General features: G+C 41.8%; 1 protein-coding gene across 1 annotated transcript in view; it reads right to left on the bottom strand.

Annotated features, from left to right (window-relative positions):
• Nucleotides 1–219: 219 nt before the first annotated feature.
• LOC110499120 (unconventional myosin-Id) overlaps nt 220–15,922 on the bottom strand; it is a 123,481-nt gene continuing 107,778 nt past the window's right edge. The window contains exon 22 of the mRNA XM_036955947.2: nt 220–6,306. Within this exon, the coding sequence (XP_036811842.2) occupies nt 6,150–6,306 (157 nt within the window). The 3' untranslated portion in view covers nt 220–6,149. The remainder of the gene's footprint in view (nt 6,307–15,922) is intronic.

The following is a 15,922-nucleotide window of genomic DNA, read 5'->3' as shown; positions in this document are numbered from 1 at the left end:
CTGCTTGGTTAGCAGGCGGATTAGCGTGGTTTGGCTCCCCCATTTTACCGACAGCACAGAGACAACAGCTGGGAGAAGGAGAAAACATCATAGACTAGCCTACATACCAGCAGACCTTGAAGCATGTGTTTTCCTGGTTGTAAACACAAATTTACACACACAGACACACACTAGGTGAGCAACATCAAATGTCCTATGTCAACTAAAGAGTCATTCCACTGGAACAAATATGTTTATTAATTAAATGATTCATTCAAATAACAATCACTGTGGGTCCTTGTATATTTAACCCTAACCCTTCAGATTTGGTCCAAACACTCATTCATTATCAATATATATATACACACACACATACACGAGAGAGACAGATACTACAAAAATACACAAAATATTAAATTAGGCAAATAGTTTGATCAGCAAATGAATCTATATATATATATATATATATATATATATATATATATATGGTGTATTGAATATATTGAAGGAAATTAGAATATATATACAGTGAGGGAAAAAAGTATTTGATCTCCTGCTGATTTTGTACGTTTGCCCACTGACAAAGAAATGATCAGTCTATCATTTTAATGGTAGGTTTATTTGAACAGTGAGAGAGACAGAATAACATCAAAAAAATTCAGAAAAACGCATGTCAAAAATGATTTGCATTTTAATGAGGGAAATAACTACTTGACCCCTCTGCAAAACATGACTTAGTAATTGGTGGCAAAACCCTTGTTGGAAATCACAGAGGTCAAATCTGTGTGTGTAAATCTGGTGGCCAACTACATCTCAGGAGGGATTTTGTCCCACTCCTCTTTGCAGATCTTCTCCAAGTCATTAAGGTTTCGAGGCTGACGTTTGGCAACTCGAACCTTCAGCTCCCTCCACAGATTTTCTATGGGATTAAGGTCTGGAGACTGGCTAGGCCACTCCAGGACCTTAATGTGCTTCTTCTTGAGCCACTCCTTTGTTGCCTTGGCCGTGTGTTTTGGGTCATTGTTATGCTGGAATACACATCCACGATCCATTTTCAACTGAGGGAAGGAGGTTCTCACCCAATATTTGACGGTACATGGCCCCGTCCATCGTCCCTTTGATGCGGTAAAGTTGTCCTGTCCCCTTAGCAGAAAAACACCCCCAAAGCATAATGTTTCCACCTCCATGTTTGACGGTGGGGATGGTGTTCTTGGGGTCATAGGCAGCATTCCTCCTCCTCCAAACACGACGAGTTGAGGCCAAAGAGCTCCATTTTGGTCTCATCTGACCACAACACTTTCACCCAGTTGTCCTCTGAATCCTTCAGATGTTCATTGGCAAACTTCAGACGGGCATGTATATGTGCTTTCTTGAGCAGGGGGACCTTGCGGGCGCTGCAGGATTTCAGTCCTTCACAGCGTAGTGTGTTACCAATTGTTTTCTTGGTGACTATGGTCCCAGCTGCCTTGAGATCATTGACAAGATCCTCCCATGTAGTTCTGGGCTGATTCCTCACCGTTCTCATGATCATTGCAACTCCATGAGGTGAGATCTTGCATGGAGCCCCAGGCCGAGGGAGATTGACAGTTCTTTTGTGTTTCTTCCATTTGCGAATAATCGCACCAACTGTTGTCACCTTCTCACCAAGCTGCTTGGCGAGGGTCTTGTAGCCCATTCCAGCCTTGTGTAGGTCTACAATCTTGTCCCTGACATCCTTGGAGAGCTCTTTGGTCTTGGCCATGGTGGAGAGTTTGGAATCTGATTGATTGCTTCTGTGGACAAGTGTCTTTTATACAGGTAACAAACTGAGATTAGGAGCACTCCCTTTAAGAGTGTGCTCCTAATCTCAGCTCGTTACCTGTATAAAAGACACCTGGGAGCCAGAAATCCTTCTGATTGAGAGGGGGTCAAATACTTATTTCCCTCATTAAAATGCAAATCAATTTCTAACATTTTTGACATGCGTTTTTCTGGATTTTTTTTGTTATTCTGTCTCTCACTGTTCAAATAAACGGATCATTTCTTTGTCAGTGGGAAAACGTACAAAATCAGCAGGGGATCAAATAGTTTTTTCCCCTCACTGTATACTCATTACAGAAACTCAACGTTACCACCCCCTAGATTACAACAATGTTCCAACATGTTATCAACCTTCCCCAATTCTCAATTTGCAGATATCGTTGCACTAAAATTTACACAATTGCTGAGAATTGGGTAGACATCTTACAATTGTAATCAAATTGGTTACCAACAGAAGACAGAAGAAACTCAATGAAATGTTATAGACTGGGTTCCCTTTCTGAAGGCACTAGGAGTGCTATCTGGCGAGCAAAAAAACAAACAATCAAGGGGATTTACCGTACTGTAGGTTAAGCTTTGGATAAGAAAAGTCAAGCCCAACACAAACCAAGGAGGGCAAGGATTCGGCGGGCACCACACCTTCTAGACACAGATCACAAACTGAAGGGTAAAGCTGAAAGAATGTGATGGCACAGGTAAACTATTTTTCAACCGCCTTCTTTTTATCCATGTGTACTAAATGTCCAGTAGATGACTCAGGATATTAACAGTCTCCATGCTGCATCCCAGAGTGACAGTGAACCATTAGAATCCTTACTCAGCTAAAGAATCACGCGTTTGTACCGGTCTTATTTATGTAGTGGTGAGGAAAGTGGGCATCTCATCTAGCTCTCTGTCTTCATTGATACGCTCTCTCCCTTTCCTCTCTCTCTCCCCCTCTCTCTCCTCCGGGGAACAGGGGGGGTTCAGAATAAACTCCTCATTGGCCCTGCAGTGTCAGTCTACCCACCCGGGCAGAGTGCCAAGAGATGTGATGGAGCGAAGGAGGAGATAGAGCGATAGAGAGAGGAGAGAGAATAGAGGGGAGGAGAGGAGAGGCAGCCAAGCCAGGCTTTTGTTCTCAGTTAAAAGTATCCTTCCTTTCAAGACAGGCATGTCGGGAGACAGGAGAGAGAAACCTATTTCAGTCGGATGTGACAAACAGTCACAGACAGTCAGGGGATATGGGGGCGAGCTATAATAAGCAAGTTTTACAGGCAGCCCTGAGGACTAACCACATATTAAAACACCTGCCATTAGAGATACTATCCACAATACATAGCCTACAACTTTCCCCTAATAGAGGGACATTTTCCAGCAGGTTGCAGCCATTTTCTGGTCTAAAGTGCCTTATCAAGCAACAGAACAAGGTCATCATACGCCATTGCTGCAAGGTAAAGGAAGATTTCTTTAGTTGAGATGAGACACGCTAATTAACTAATTATGTACCAATTTTCCTGGCCAATTTGCAAAGCAATTAGCACTCGGCAGCAATTCTGAAACTGATTGGAGATTTTTAACTGAAAATAATGCCAACTGACAGAGCGATACAGTCCCTAATGAAAGACTACACACCCCTTGCACAGTCTTCACATTTTGCTGCCATGAAATTAAAACAATTAATTAAATGTTTTTTTACTACTGATTTACACAACCTACTGCACATTTCCAAAGTCAAAGAAAATGATAGAAAATTGTCTGAATAAATAAAATATAAAACACAAAGATGTCTTGATTGCGTATATCTTCACACCAGAGAGTTATTCCTTTGTGTAATAACTTTTGGCAGCTATTACAGCTGTAAAACATTTGGAATAAGATTCTATCAACTTCACACAACTCTTAGGGCAACATATATCCATTGTTTTTGTCAGCCTAGTCTCTTATTTTCAAGCCGATATGAGTCATGACAGACTGGATCATTCAGGAACACTCAACACCTATTGGAAGGCCATTCTGGTGTGTCTTTGGCATTAACATTTGTGCAATTGTCCCGCTGAAAAATATAATTATCAGAGGGTTAGGTATTCAGAAGAATGAGGCAGGGTTTCTAACTTTTTATCTGGGCTTTGCTCCTTTCATATTTATTTTAATCCTGACAAACTCCCCAGTCCCTGCCAGTGACAAGCATACCCATAACATGATGCTACATCTGTACAGTATATGCATAGAAATAAGAGGTTAAAATATATTTTTTAATGCTCCTCTCAGAGCATGTCGTGACATTCAGGTTCAGGATATGCTCAACACATCCCACTCACACCCTGTGACAAACTAACTTAAGTTAAGAACGACACACTTTTCATCTGTGCCTCTGACACTGTTCCGTCATTGAAGTACATAGGACAACATTCTCTCCCATTCTTCTTCCAAAAAGCAAAAGGAATGGAAAATGTGTGTATGTAGGACTGGCTGTGGTCTATCTGTGGTCTAAAACAAGGGTTGTGTTAAACATATTTCCATCAAATATCCATTTTAGATACAAATAAATAATGAAAACATACAGTGCTTTCACACCCCTAGACTTTTCCACATTTTGTGTTACAGCCTGAATTTAAAATTGATTACATTTAGATTGTGTGTCACTGGCCTACACACAATACCCCATAATGTCAAATTAGAATGATGTTTTTACTTCTTTTTTTTTACACTTAAATAAAAACGTAAATGTCTCAAGTCAATAAGTATTCAACCCCTTTGTTACGGCAAGCCTAAATAAGTTCAGGAGTAAAAATGTGCTTAACAAGTCACATAATAAGTTGCATGGACACATTCTGTGTGCAATAACAATGTTGACATTGAATATCTCTTTGAGCATAGTGAAGTTATTAATTACACTTTGGATGGTTTATCAATACACCCAGTCTCTAGAAAGATACAGGCGTCCTTCCTAACCCTAACTCAGTTGCCGGAGAGGAAGGACACCGCTAGGGGATTTCACCATGAGGTCAATGGTGACTTTAAAACAGTTTAATGGCAGTGATACAACATCGTAGTTACTCCACAATACTAACCTAAATGACAGAGTGAAAAGAAGGAAGCCTGTACAGATTAGAAATATTCCAAAACATGCATCCTGTCTGCAATAAGGCACTATCTTAAAACAGCAAACAATGTGGCAAAGAAAAACTTTATGTCCTGAATACAAAGCATTATTATTAGGGCAAATACAACACAACTCATCACTGAGTACCATTTTTTTTCAAGCATGGTGGTGGCTGCATCATGTTATGGGTATGCTTGTCGTTGGCAAGGAATAGGACGTTTATTTAGGTTAAAAATAAACAGAATAGAGCTAAGCACAGGCAAAATCCTAGAGGAAAACCTGGTTCAGTCTGCTTTTCAACAGACACTTGGAGACAAAGTCACCTTTCAGGAGGACAATAACCTAAAATACAAGGCCAAATATTCACTGGAGTTGCCAAGTTACAGTTTTGACTTAAATCAGCTTTACAATCTATGGCAAGACTTGAAAATGGCTGTCTAGCAATGATAAACAACCAACTTGACAGAGCTTGAAGAATTTTTGAAAGAATCATTTGCAAATATTGTACAATCTAGGTGTGCAAAGCTCTAAAAGACGTACCCAGAAGAACTCACAGCTGTAATCACTGCCAAAGGTGATTCTAACATGCCTTGATTCAGGGGTGTGAATACCTATGTAAAATTTTATTTCTGTATTTCATTTTCAATACATTTGCTAACATTTCAAATGTTTCCATTATGGGGGTATTTTGTGTAGATGGGTCAGAAAACAAATCGATTTAATCACTTTTTGAATTCAGGCTGTAACACAACATAATGTGGAGTAAGTCAAGGGGTATGAATACTTTCTGAAGGCACTGTAGCCGTGAGAATATACATCTCTGAGCAAGATATTCTACTCAAATGAAATGCCAGATAATGTGACACTAATCTTGATTAACCAAAGCTAGCGTAACACATAATGATCGATGCCCCGACAAAACAGCTCGGTTGTACATGTGAACTCAACTTGATGTCGAAAAGTGAGGGGAAAAAAATCTACTCTTTGGTGAATTAATGTTGTGCATGTGTGTGAGTCTGTCTAATTAACTAAACACATTTGTATGTATTAAACATCTTACATGTCCTATTGAAAAACATTGAGTTACGTCAAATAAATATCTAATCAGAGTTACAAATTTGGCATGGCTTTCATTCTGAGAGTTCAACCCTCCCATGTATCATATCATGCCATTGAGTTCACAAATGAGCTCTATGCAAACAGAGTTATGATTCACATATTCCTCATTTGACACCTCATCGTCACTTGTCCTTGTCACAGACCGAGTGGCCCCCGAGTGGCCCTTTTAGTTTCCAGGCACTGCCAGGATATAACCGGAGCGGCTCTTGGTGAAGTCTGGCTGCGGTTGGTTGATCTTGGGCTCCACAATGACAGTGCACTTCCTGCCATTCATACTGCACTGGATGGGACTGGCGATATTCACCTGCAGCTTCCTCTTCTCACTGCAGAGAGAGGGAAAGAGAAAAACGTGTCAAATCAAATGGTATTGGTCCCATACACATGGTTAGCAGATGTTAATGCGAGCGTAGCGAAATGCTTCTAGTTTCGACAGAGCAGTAATATTTAACAGTACCAAGAATTAGAACAGGTTATGGTAGAAATAGTTTTAGTTACTCAGCTCCGTGGTCCTGGAATTCTCTCTTGAACATTTTAACATTTGATGATCTAGTCTCGTTGGTGGAGTTTAAACACTTGGTCGATGTAAATATCATAAAAGAGTGTAATTGTCTTTAGGACAGCTGTTTTTTAGTCAAGACATTCATGTTTTTTTTGTGTTTTTTTTTTTTTACATAATATGGAATTGTTGTACTGTGTGTGTATATAGTTTTGTTTAATGTTGTGTTAGTGTATGGACATTGTTTTGATTGAAACTTTGTTCCTCTGGATGCTATTGGACCAGGTCTCTCTTGAAAAAGAGATTAAATAACGTTTAAATAAAATAAAAAATAATAATCTAAGTAATCTAACAATTCCACAACAACTACCTAATACACACAAGTCTCAAGGGATGGAATAAGAATATGTACATATACATATATGGATGAGTTATGACCAAGCGGCATAGGCAAGATGCAATAGATGGTATAAGATACAGTATAAACATATGAGATGAGTAATGTAAGATATGTAAACATTATTAAAATGGCATTATTTAAAGTGACTAGTGATCCATTTATTAAAGTGGCCAATGATTTCAAGTATGTACAGTGGGGCAAAAAAGTATTTAGTCAGCCACCAATTGTGCAAGTTCTCCCACTTAAAAAGATGAGAGAGGCCTGTAATTTTCATCATAGGTACACTTCAACTATGACAGACAAAATGAGAAAAAAAATCCAGAAAATCACATTGTAGGATTTTTAATGAATTTATTTGCAAATTATGGTGGAAAATAAGTATTTGGTCAATAACAAAAGTTTCTCAATACTTTGTTATCCTCTTGGTACTAGGGGGTAGTATTTTCATTTTTGAAAAAAAAAACATTCCCGTTTTAAAATGGGATATTTTGTCAGGACAAGATGCTAGAATATGCATATAATTGACAGCTTTGGATAGAAAACACTCTGTGAGTATAACAGAACTGATGTTGCAGGCGAAAGCCTGAGAAAAATCCAATCCGGAAGTGCCCCAGGTTTTGAACGCGCTGCGTTCCAATGAGTCCCTATTGAACTGTGAGTGTGCTATGAACCAGCTTACACTTTCTACGTATTCCCCAAGATGTCTACAGCATTGTGACGTAGTTTTACACATTTATGTTGAAGAATAGCCGTAGGCGGCCACATTGGGTAAGTGGTCACATGGTGGCAGAGGTAGCCATTACTCCAATTGGTCCTAATGAAAAACGAATTGTCCCAACGGATATAATATCGAATAGATATTAGAAAAACACCTTGAGGATGGATTATAAACAACGTTTGCCATGTTTCTGTCGATATTATGGAGCTAATTTGGAATATTTTTTGCCGTTTTCGTGACTGCAATTTCCGGTCGATTTCTCAGCCAAACGTGAAGAACAAACGGAGCTATTTCGCCTACAAAAATAATATTTTGGGAAAAAATGAACTTTGGCTATCTACCTGCGAGTCTCGTGAGTGAAAACATCCGAAGTTCAAAGGTAAACGATTTAATTTGATTGCTTTTCTGATTTGTGACAAGGTTGCCTGCTGCTAGCAAGGCATAATGCTATGCTAGGGTATCGATAAACTTACACAAATGCTTGTCTAGCTTTGGCTGTAAAGCATATTTTGAAAATCTGAGATGACAGGGTGTCTCAATATATTTCATTTGTGATTTTCATGAATAGGAATATTTTCTAGGGATATTTATGTCTGTTGCGTTGTGCTAATTGTTGTCAGGCGATGATTACGCTCCCGGATCCAGGATGGGGAATATCAAGAGGTTAAATACCCTTTGTTGGCAATGACAGAGGTCAAACGTTTTCTGTAAGTCTTCACAAGGTTTTCACACACTGTTGCTGGTATTTTGGCCCATTCCTCCATGCAGATCTCCTCTAGAGCAGTGATGTTTTGGGGCTGTTGCTGGGCAACACAGACTTTCAACTCCCTCCAAAGACTTTCTATGGGGTTGAGATCTGGAGACTGGCTAGGCCACTCCAGGACCTTGAAATGCTTCTTACGAAGCCACTCCTTCGTTGCCCGGGCGGTGTGTATGGGATCATTGTCATGCTGAAAGACCCAGACATGTTTCATCTTCAATGCCCTTGCTGATGGAAGTAGGTTTTCACTCAAAATCTCACGATACATGACCCCATTCATTCTTTCCTTTACACGGATCAGTCGTCCTGGTCCGTTTGCAGAAAAACAGCCCCAAAGCATGATGTTTCCACCCCCATGCTTCACAGTAGGTATGGTGTTCTTTGGATGCAACTCAGCATTCTTTGTCCTCCAAACACGACGAGTTGAGTTTTTACCAAAACGTTATATTTTGGTTTCATCTGACCATATGACATTCTCCCAATCTTCTTCTGGATCAACCAAATGCTCTATAGCAAACTTCAGACGGGCCTGGACATGTACTGGCTTAAGCAGGGGGACACGTCTGGCACTGCAGGATTTGAGCCCCTGGCGGCGTAGTGTGTTACTGATGGTAGGCTTTGTTACTTTGGTCCCAGCTCTCTGCAGGTCATTCACTAGGTCCCCCCCATGTGGTTCTGGGATTTTTGCTTACCGTTCTTGTGATCATTTTGACCCCACGGGGTGAGATCTTGCGTGGAGCCACAGATCGAGGGAGATTATCAGTGGTCTTGTATGTCTTCCATTTCCTAATAATTGCTCCCACAGTTGATTTCTTCAAACCAAGCTGCTTACCTATTGCAGATTCAGTCTTCCCAGCCTGGTGCATGTCTACAATTTTGTTTCTGGTGTCCTTTGACAGCTCTTTGGTCTTGGCCATAGTGGATTTTGGAGTGTGACTGTTTGAGGGTGTGGACAGGTGTCTTTTATACTGATAACAAGTTCAAACAGGTGCCATTAATACAGGTAACGAGTGGAGGACAGAGGAGCCTCTTAAAGAAGAAGTTACAGGTCTGTGAGAGCCAGAAATCTTGCTTGGGTGTAGGTGACCAAATACTTATTTTCCACCATAATTTGCAAATAAATTCATAAAAAATCCTACAATGTGATTTTCTGGATTTTTGTTCTCATTTTGTCTGTCATAGTTGAAGTGTACCTATGATGAAAATTACAGGCCTCTCATCTTTTTAAGTGGGAGAACTTGCACAATTGGTGTCTGACTAAATGCTTTTTTGCCCCACTGTATGTAGGCAGCAGCCTATCTGTATTAGTGATTGCTGTTTAACAGTCTGATGACCTTGAGATAGAAGCTGTTTTTCAGTCTCTCGGTCCCAGCTTTGATGCACCTTGTTAAGCATGTATTGTATATATCTTACAGCTGGTACATCAATATTAACAGAGAGAGAGAGAAAGTATGGTGTATGATATGTAGTAAATGCTATAGGGCTTTTTACACCAAAAACATTTATATGGTTCACCTTCAATTGACTGTGCATCCTTCACTATTGTGGATATGCGTCGTCATAATATGGAAAAGACCTAAAGCAAACTTGATGCTAATGGGCATAGATATAGACTATAGAACATTTTAGCATATACCCCAGGAATGATCCATGTGCCTGTACTGTTGGTATGGCTCACCAGCCGATTGCCTTTAAGTGCTTGTCACATCTAGTTAGGGATTTTCTGTCTGAACGGCCATTTTGCACTATTCCCTCTTTAAGAGGATCAATGAGACAAATCAAAAATGTGTTGAGGAAGAAACCGTTATTTGTGAGGGAGTCAGGATGAGTGTCTGCAAAAAAAGTGTGTTGAAAAGTGTGTGTTTAAGAAACATACAGTGCATTCAGAAAGTATTCAGACCCCTTCACTTTTTCCACATTTGTTACGTTACAGCATTATTCTGAAATTGATTAAATTACATTTTTTACTCATCAATCTACACACAATACCCCATAATGACAAAGTGTAAACATGATTTTAGAAATGTTTGCAAATGTATTAAAAATAAGAATCTTATTTACATAAGTTTTCAGACCCTTTGCTATGAGACTCGAAATAGAGCTCAGGTGCATCCTGTTTCCATTGATAATCCTTGAGATGTTTCTACAACTTGATTGGTGTCCATCTGGGGTAAATTCAATTGATTGGACATGATTTGGAAAGGCACTCACCTGTCTATATAAGATCCCATAGTTGACAGTGCATGTCAGAGCAGAAACCAAGCCATTAGGTTGAAGGAATTGTCTGTAGAGCGCCGAGACAGGATTGAGACAGGATTGTGACGAGGCACAGGGAGGGTACCAAAGAATTCTGCAGCATTGAAGGTCCCCAAGAACACAGTAGCCTTCATCATTCTTAAATGGAATAAGTTTGGAACCACCAAGACTCTTCCTAGAGCTGGCCGCTCAGCCAAACTGAACAATCAGGGGAGAAGGGCCTTGGTCAGGGAGGTGACCAAGAACCCGATGGTCTCTCTGACAGAGCTCCAGAGTTCCTCTATGGAGATAGAAGAACCTTCCAGAAGGACAACCATCACTACAGCACTCCACCAATCAGGCCTTTAAGGTAGAGTGGCCAGACAGAAGCCACTCCTCAGTAAAAGGCACATGACAGCCCACTTGGAGTTTGCCCAACGCCACCTAAAGGACTCTCAGACCATGAGAAACAAGATTCTCTGGTCTTATGAAACCAAGGTTGAACTCTTTGGCCTCAATGCCAAGCGTCACATCTGGAGGAAACCTGCACCATCCCTACGGTGAAGTATGGTGATGGCAGCATCATGCTGTGGGGATGTTTTCAGCGGCAGGGACTGGGAGACTAGTCAGGATCGAGGGAAAGATGAACAGAGCAATGTACAGAGAGATCCTTGATGAAAATGTGCTCCAGAGCACTCAGGAACTCAGACTGGGGAGAAGGTTCACCTTTCAACAACGACCCTAAACACACAGCCAAGACAACGCAGGAGTGGCTTCGGGACAAGTCTCTGACTGTCCTTGAGTGGCCCAACCAGAGCCCGGACTTGAACCCGATCTAACAGCTCTGGAGAGACCTGAAAATAGTAGTGCAGCGACGCTCCCCCTCCAACCGGAAAGAACTTGAGAAGATCTGCAGAGAAGAACGGGAGAAACTACCCAAATACAGGTGTGCTAAAATTGTAGCATCATACCCAAGAAGACTTGAGGCTGTGTTCTCTGCCAAAGGTGCTACAACAACGTACTGAGTAACGGTTCTGAATACTAATGTAAATGTGATATTTCATTTTTTTAAATATATATAAAAACGGGGTATTGTGTGTAGATTGATGAGTGGGGGAAATGATTCCATAAATTTTAGAATAAAGCTGTAATGCAACAAAATATGGAAAAAGTCAAGGGGTCTGAAACATTTCTGAATGCACTGTAACTAGAGCTACCATGCTAGAGAGAGAACTACAGCTCATTGAAAGAGAGGGAGAGAGAAATGCTTCCCTCTCACCCTGACACCATTTCTCGCTAGGCACTGTTAACAACGGCCGCTCGCACCGTTTGTCAAAATACATAATTAATTAAAACACCCTTGGTGATTCGCGGAAACGCCCGGAGCCAAAGCATCCACTCAGCCAGTGGTATTAAATCCAGAGAAATTAATCAGCGTGAACTTGACACGTCTAGTTACGCAACAACGCCTCAACAACAATCAACTCAAACTACCCATGCCAGACTTCTTCGTCTGCATTATACATACATTACTGTAGCCCAGCGATGAGGGCTGCGGCGGTGCAGGGTTACCATGGAAACCATGTGAACCTCTACATCTGTCATGGCCGCCCCTGACAGCCAATAGGACGGCAGCTCTGATAAATGTCTCTCGTCTGTCTGTTTGTCTCAGAGAATAGCATGGCAAGCATATCCACGGGGCTGCTATCAGCTCACTTGAAGGACAAGCAGGGTTAAGCTTACAAATACACATAGTATGCACAGACAGACGTTGTGCATAGAATATACAGACAATGTATTGGACACCTTTATATGTGGTAAATACTAAGAAATGCTTAAAAAAATGTAATGTCCCTTGTAAAATCCCTGGCACACAAAAATGCTGTGGAAAAAAAACGGTCATTTGTGGACGGTTACATGCACCGAATAATGCGATTATTGTGGAAAGTCAGATTAATAAAATAGTTTGATTAAAAAGTACATGATTTGCGAGAATAATGATTTCCCTAATCATTCTGTTTACATGGACACATCTGAAATCAGGTCTACCTGGTGGCACTCTGATGAATGCAGGAAAACACAAAACAAAATAGACATTCTACCACAGCAAGCATGTTATTTTTGGGAAGCATATTTGATTCTGAGTACGGACATAAAGTGTGAAAACTACTTCTAAGACACATTCATTCAGTTGTTCCGAACACACTTCACTCGCACTAAAGAGGGAGGCTCGATCGGCTGGTGCTGGCACATGCACAGATCAAAAACACTGCTGGAGATCGATTAAGGTGTTTACATGTAATTCTAAAGACTGCTCAGAATGCCATGGGTTTTAATCAGTGTAAGCGTACTTCAATTTTGAGACAAGATTAAGGTAAATTTAGTAAATTTAGAGTACATTGTTTACATGACTATTGCATAATCTGCCTACTGCCATAATCGGTTTAATAGTGGTGTGCATGTAAACGTACTCAATCCAATATTGAGTGACCAGTCTTAGTCAAGCCATCTCCCCAGGGAGAGACAGACACCACTGCATCTACTCTCCTACTAGAAAATCTATTATTTCCTAATCTCTTTCGCAGTAACTGTGTATTTTCTGATCTTCTGGCCCATCTACCCCAGCCTCTCCGAGGATAGAGTGGAGGAAGAGACTCAGGAAAATCGACATGGCAATCTGCATCCAGGCAACACAATTGACTCATCCTTTTAAAATATTTTTTTTTTTCGTCATGGAGCCAAGCTCTCCTGCCTCCTGTAAAATATATGAGAAATTCCCATACTTAAGATATACAGGTAAAGTCACTCAGCAAATTAGTGAAGACGGGACTTGTGCTCAGGATCAGGTTATATACAGGTTACATTTAGACCTAAGAGATGTTAAAGTCTCTTTCGAAGTGCAATGCTGCAAAGTATCTATCAAACGAACTAATGACAGATAGGTTTTGTAGTAGTATGACGCAAATACTGGCAGATTATTGCAAATATGGGCAGCGCATGTGAATAGAGTGTTTGTGGCAGAGACAGACGGCGCAATGACGGCCCAGATGATCAACAAGAGCACAGGTTCTGTGCCAAGAGCATCACATGCCCACAGTGCACGCAGGCACACGCACGCATGCACACCCGAGCCCGAGGTAGGGTCTCCACAAGGTTCTGTTTATGTGGATGGGAGAGGGAGAAGAGCTCCCAATGTTTGTTTGTCAGATCTCTGGCCCTGCTTTCCTTAACAGCCGGTCTAAAATAAAAACCCGCCAGCCTCCTCTGATCAATATTGAGATTGTGTGTGTGTATATACACTGCTCAAAAAAATAAAGGGAACACTTAAACAACACAATGTAACTCCAAGTCAATCACACTTCTGTGAAATCAAACTGTCCACTTAGGAAGCAACACTAATTGACAATACATTTCACATGCTGTTGTGCAAATGGAATAGACAACAGGTGGAAATTATAGGCATTTAGCAAGACACCCCCGATAAAGGAGTGGTTCTGCAGGTGGTGACCACAGACCACTTCTCAGTTCCTATGCTTCCTGGCTGATGTTTTGGTCACTTTTGAATGCTGGCGGAGCTTTCACTCTAGTGGTAGCATGAGACGGAGTCTACAACCCACACAAGTGGCTCAGGTAGTGGAGCTCATCCAGGATGGCACATCAATGCGAGCTGTGACAAGAAGGTTTGCTGTGTCTGTCAGCGTAGTGTACAGAGCATGGAGGCGCTACCAGGAGACAGGCCGGTACATCAGGAGACGTGGAGGAGGCCGAAGGAGGGCAACAACCCAGCAGCAGGACCGCTACCTCTGCCTTTGTGCAAGGAGGAGCAGGAGGAGCACTGCCAGAGCCCTGCAAAATGACCTCCAGCAGGCCACAAATGTGCATGTGTGTGCTCAAACGGTCAGAAACAGACTCCATGAGGGTGGTATGAGGGCCCGACGTCCACAGGTGGGGGTTGTGCTTAGAGCCTAACACTGTGCAGGACGTTTGGCATTTGCCAGAGAACACCAAGATTGGCAAATTCGCCACTGGTGCCCTGTGCTCTTCACAGATGAAAGCAGGTTCACACTGAGCACATGTGACAGACGTGACAGAGTTTGGAGACGCCGTGGAGAACGTTCTGCTGCCTGCAACATCCTCCAGCATGACCGGTTTGGCGGTGGGTCAGTCATGGTGTGGGGTGGCATTTCTTTGGGGGGGGCCGCACAGCCCTCCATGACTGCCATTAGGTACCGAGATGAGATCCTCAGATCCCTTGTGAGACCATATGCTGGTGCGGTTGACCCTGGGTTCCTCCTAATGCAAGACAATGCTAGACCTCATGTGGCTGGAGTTTGTCAGCAGTTCCTGCAAGAGGAAGGCATTGATGCTATGGACTGGCCCGCCCATTCCCCAGACCTGAATCCAATTGAGCACATCTGGGACATCATGTCTCGCTCCATCCACAGACTGTCCAGGAGTTGGCGGATGCTTTAGTCCAGGTCTGGGAGGAGATCCCTCAGGACACCATCCTCCACCTCATCAGGAGCATGCCCAGGCGTTGTAGGGAGGTCATACAGGCACGTGGAGGCCACACACTACTGAGCCTCATTTTGACTTGTTTTAAGGACATTACATCAAAGTTGGATCAGCCTGTAGTGTGGTTTTCCACTTTAATTTTGAGTGTGACGCCAAATCCAGACCTCTATGGGTTGATAAATTTGATTTCCATTGATCATTTTTGTGTGATTTTGTTGTCAGCACATTCAACTATGTAAAGAAAAAAGTATTTAAAACGAATATTTCATTCATTCAGATCTAGGATGTGTTATTTTAGTGTTCCCTTTATTTTTTTGAGCAGTGTATGTGGACAGCATGTTCAGGTGTTTCTGCCTGTTACTACTGTGTGAGGGGGGAGGGGGCTGAGGTTAGTAGAGTGTAGAGATGGACCGATAGTCCATTCATGTTTGATAGATAGCCAACTCCCCTCCCAAATTCAACACACGTCTTGCGGCCAACCCCTAATCCAGTCTTCCAGAACACAAGCAAACAAACCTCCCCCCAAGGAAGCGAGAGAGGATGAGATAGGAGATGATATACAGAAGAAGGGGGAGGAGGAGAGAAGGAATAGATGAGAAAAGATGAAAAAAGGAGAAATGCTCTATGGACCACTGGCTCCAGATAATTATACCTTCTCTAAGTTCCTTCTATTTCTTCTCAGACATGTCTCCTCCTGACTTTCCTGCCCCAAAAAATCCAATGTAATTCATAGATCCAAGATGGCGTAGCAGTCGGACGTGTGTTTTTCTTGTCCCGTGTAAATAATTGCTTCTCGTTTCTTTCCCGTATATATT

This window comes from Oncorhynchus mykiss, chromosome 20 (genome assembly GCF_057628025.1).
Source record: "Oncorhynchus mykiss isolate SJ-2025 chromosome 20, ASM5762802v1, whole genome shotgun sequence".
In the NCBI taxonomy this organism is placed as follows: domain Eukaryota; kingdom Metazoa; phylum Chordata; class Actinopteri; order Salmoniformes; family Salmonidae; genus Oncorhynchus; species Oncorhynchus mykiss.
This window is presented reverse-complemented; position numbering and strand designations above follow the sequence as displayed.